The 1186-nt window shown below is 50.4% G+C and overlaps 1 protein-coding gene across 1 annotated transcript in view; it reads left to right on the forward strand.

Moving 5' to 3' along the window:
* The window catches only part of TMEM44 (transmembrane protein 44), a 55532-nt gene that overhangs the window by 24892 nt on the left and 29454 nt on the right, over positions 1-1186 (forward strand). Inside the window, exon 7 of the mRNA XM_011961207.1 lies at positions 685-843. Coding sequence (XP_011816597.1) covers positions 685-843 — 159 coding nt within the window. The remainder of the gene's footprint in view (positions 1-684; positions 844-1186) is intronic.

The raw sequence follows: 1186 nt of genomic DNA on the forward strand, positions 1-1186 counted from the left end.
AGATAGATACATAGATACATAGAAAATCTCACAAGTTTCTTTCTACCTTAAACCTTCCTAATTCATCCCAACTCACTTTCATCCCCTGCTGGTGGGCATGGGGAAAGCCTCTATGGGGTGCGTTTTTAGCAGTAGCTATACCTATTTCAAACGTACATACTGTCTTTAATCCAGCAATTCCACCTCTAGGAATGTATCCTTTACTCTGAAATCTTGGATGTACAGTGTAATTTACTGCAGTCGGTACTGATTGCAAAAGCAAGAGCCTGGAAACACATGAAACGCCCATTAGTAGGGGGTGGGTTAAAGAGACTGGGAACACCTAAAATGCTACCAAAGAGCTCCCAAATCTTCTGATACAGAACTCTCCCTAAGGCATAGTGTTAGGTGAAAAAAAGCAGGGTGCTTCAGAGAATAGAATGTGTGCTACCATTTTGGAAATCGGGGGAAATATGGGTCTGCATTCGATTGTGTATGTCTAGCGTATCTGGAGGGATATACAAGACACAGGGCACTGGCTGTCCCTGGGGAGAACTGGGTGGCCAGGGCAGGCGAGCACAGGGCGATGCTGCGCTGCACACCCTTTTGTACATTTTGAACGCTGAAGTATGTGAATGCTTTGACAATTCAACCATCAAAACTAAACTACGTGTCCTTGCCTGCCCTTTCTCACACACCTTGCAGGCAGGCTGCAGTGCCACCAGGCTGCCAGGTGACGGACAGACGAGCGCTGGAGATGCGTTGCTGCAGGAGCCCCCATCGTACCCTCCCATTCAGGTCATCCAGGCCCGAGTGTCTTCCAGCAGCTCCTCCGAGGTCTCCTCTGTCAACTCCGACCTGGAGGTACACGGCTGTTGCCTGCTGGGTGGGTACGTGGGTGCCGTCGTTCACTGACACTTGCTGGGTGCTCCTTGGGGCTTGCACAGCTGTTCTCATCTTATCCACGTTAACCTCACACCTGCTGAATAATGAATGAGGCCGGGCACGGTGGCTCACGCCTGTAATTCCATCACTTGGGGAGGCTGAGGCAGGTGGATCATCTGAGGTCAGGAGTTCGAGACCAGCCTGGGCAACGTGGCAAAACCCCATCTTTACTAAAAATACAAAAATTAGCCAGGCGTAGTGGCAGGCACCTGTAATCCCAGCTACCCAGGAGGCTAAGGCAGGAGAATCTCTTGAACCTGGG

Source organism: Colobus angolensis, unplaced genomic scaffold (assembly GCF_000951035.1).
Source record: "Colobus angolensis palliatus isolate OR3802 unplaced genomic scaffold, Cang.pa_1.0 Scaffold54, whole genome shotgun sequence".
Classification (NCBI taxonomy): domain Eukaryota; kingdom Metazoa; phylum Chordata; class Mammalia; order Primates; family Cercopithecidae; genus Colobus; species Colobus angolensis.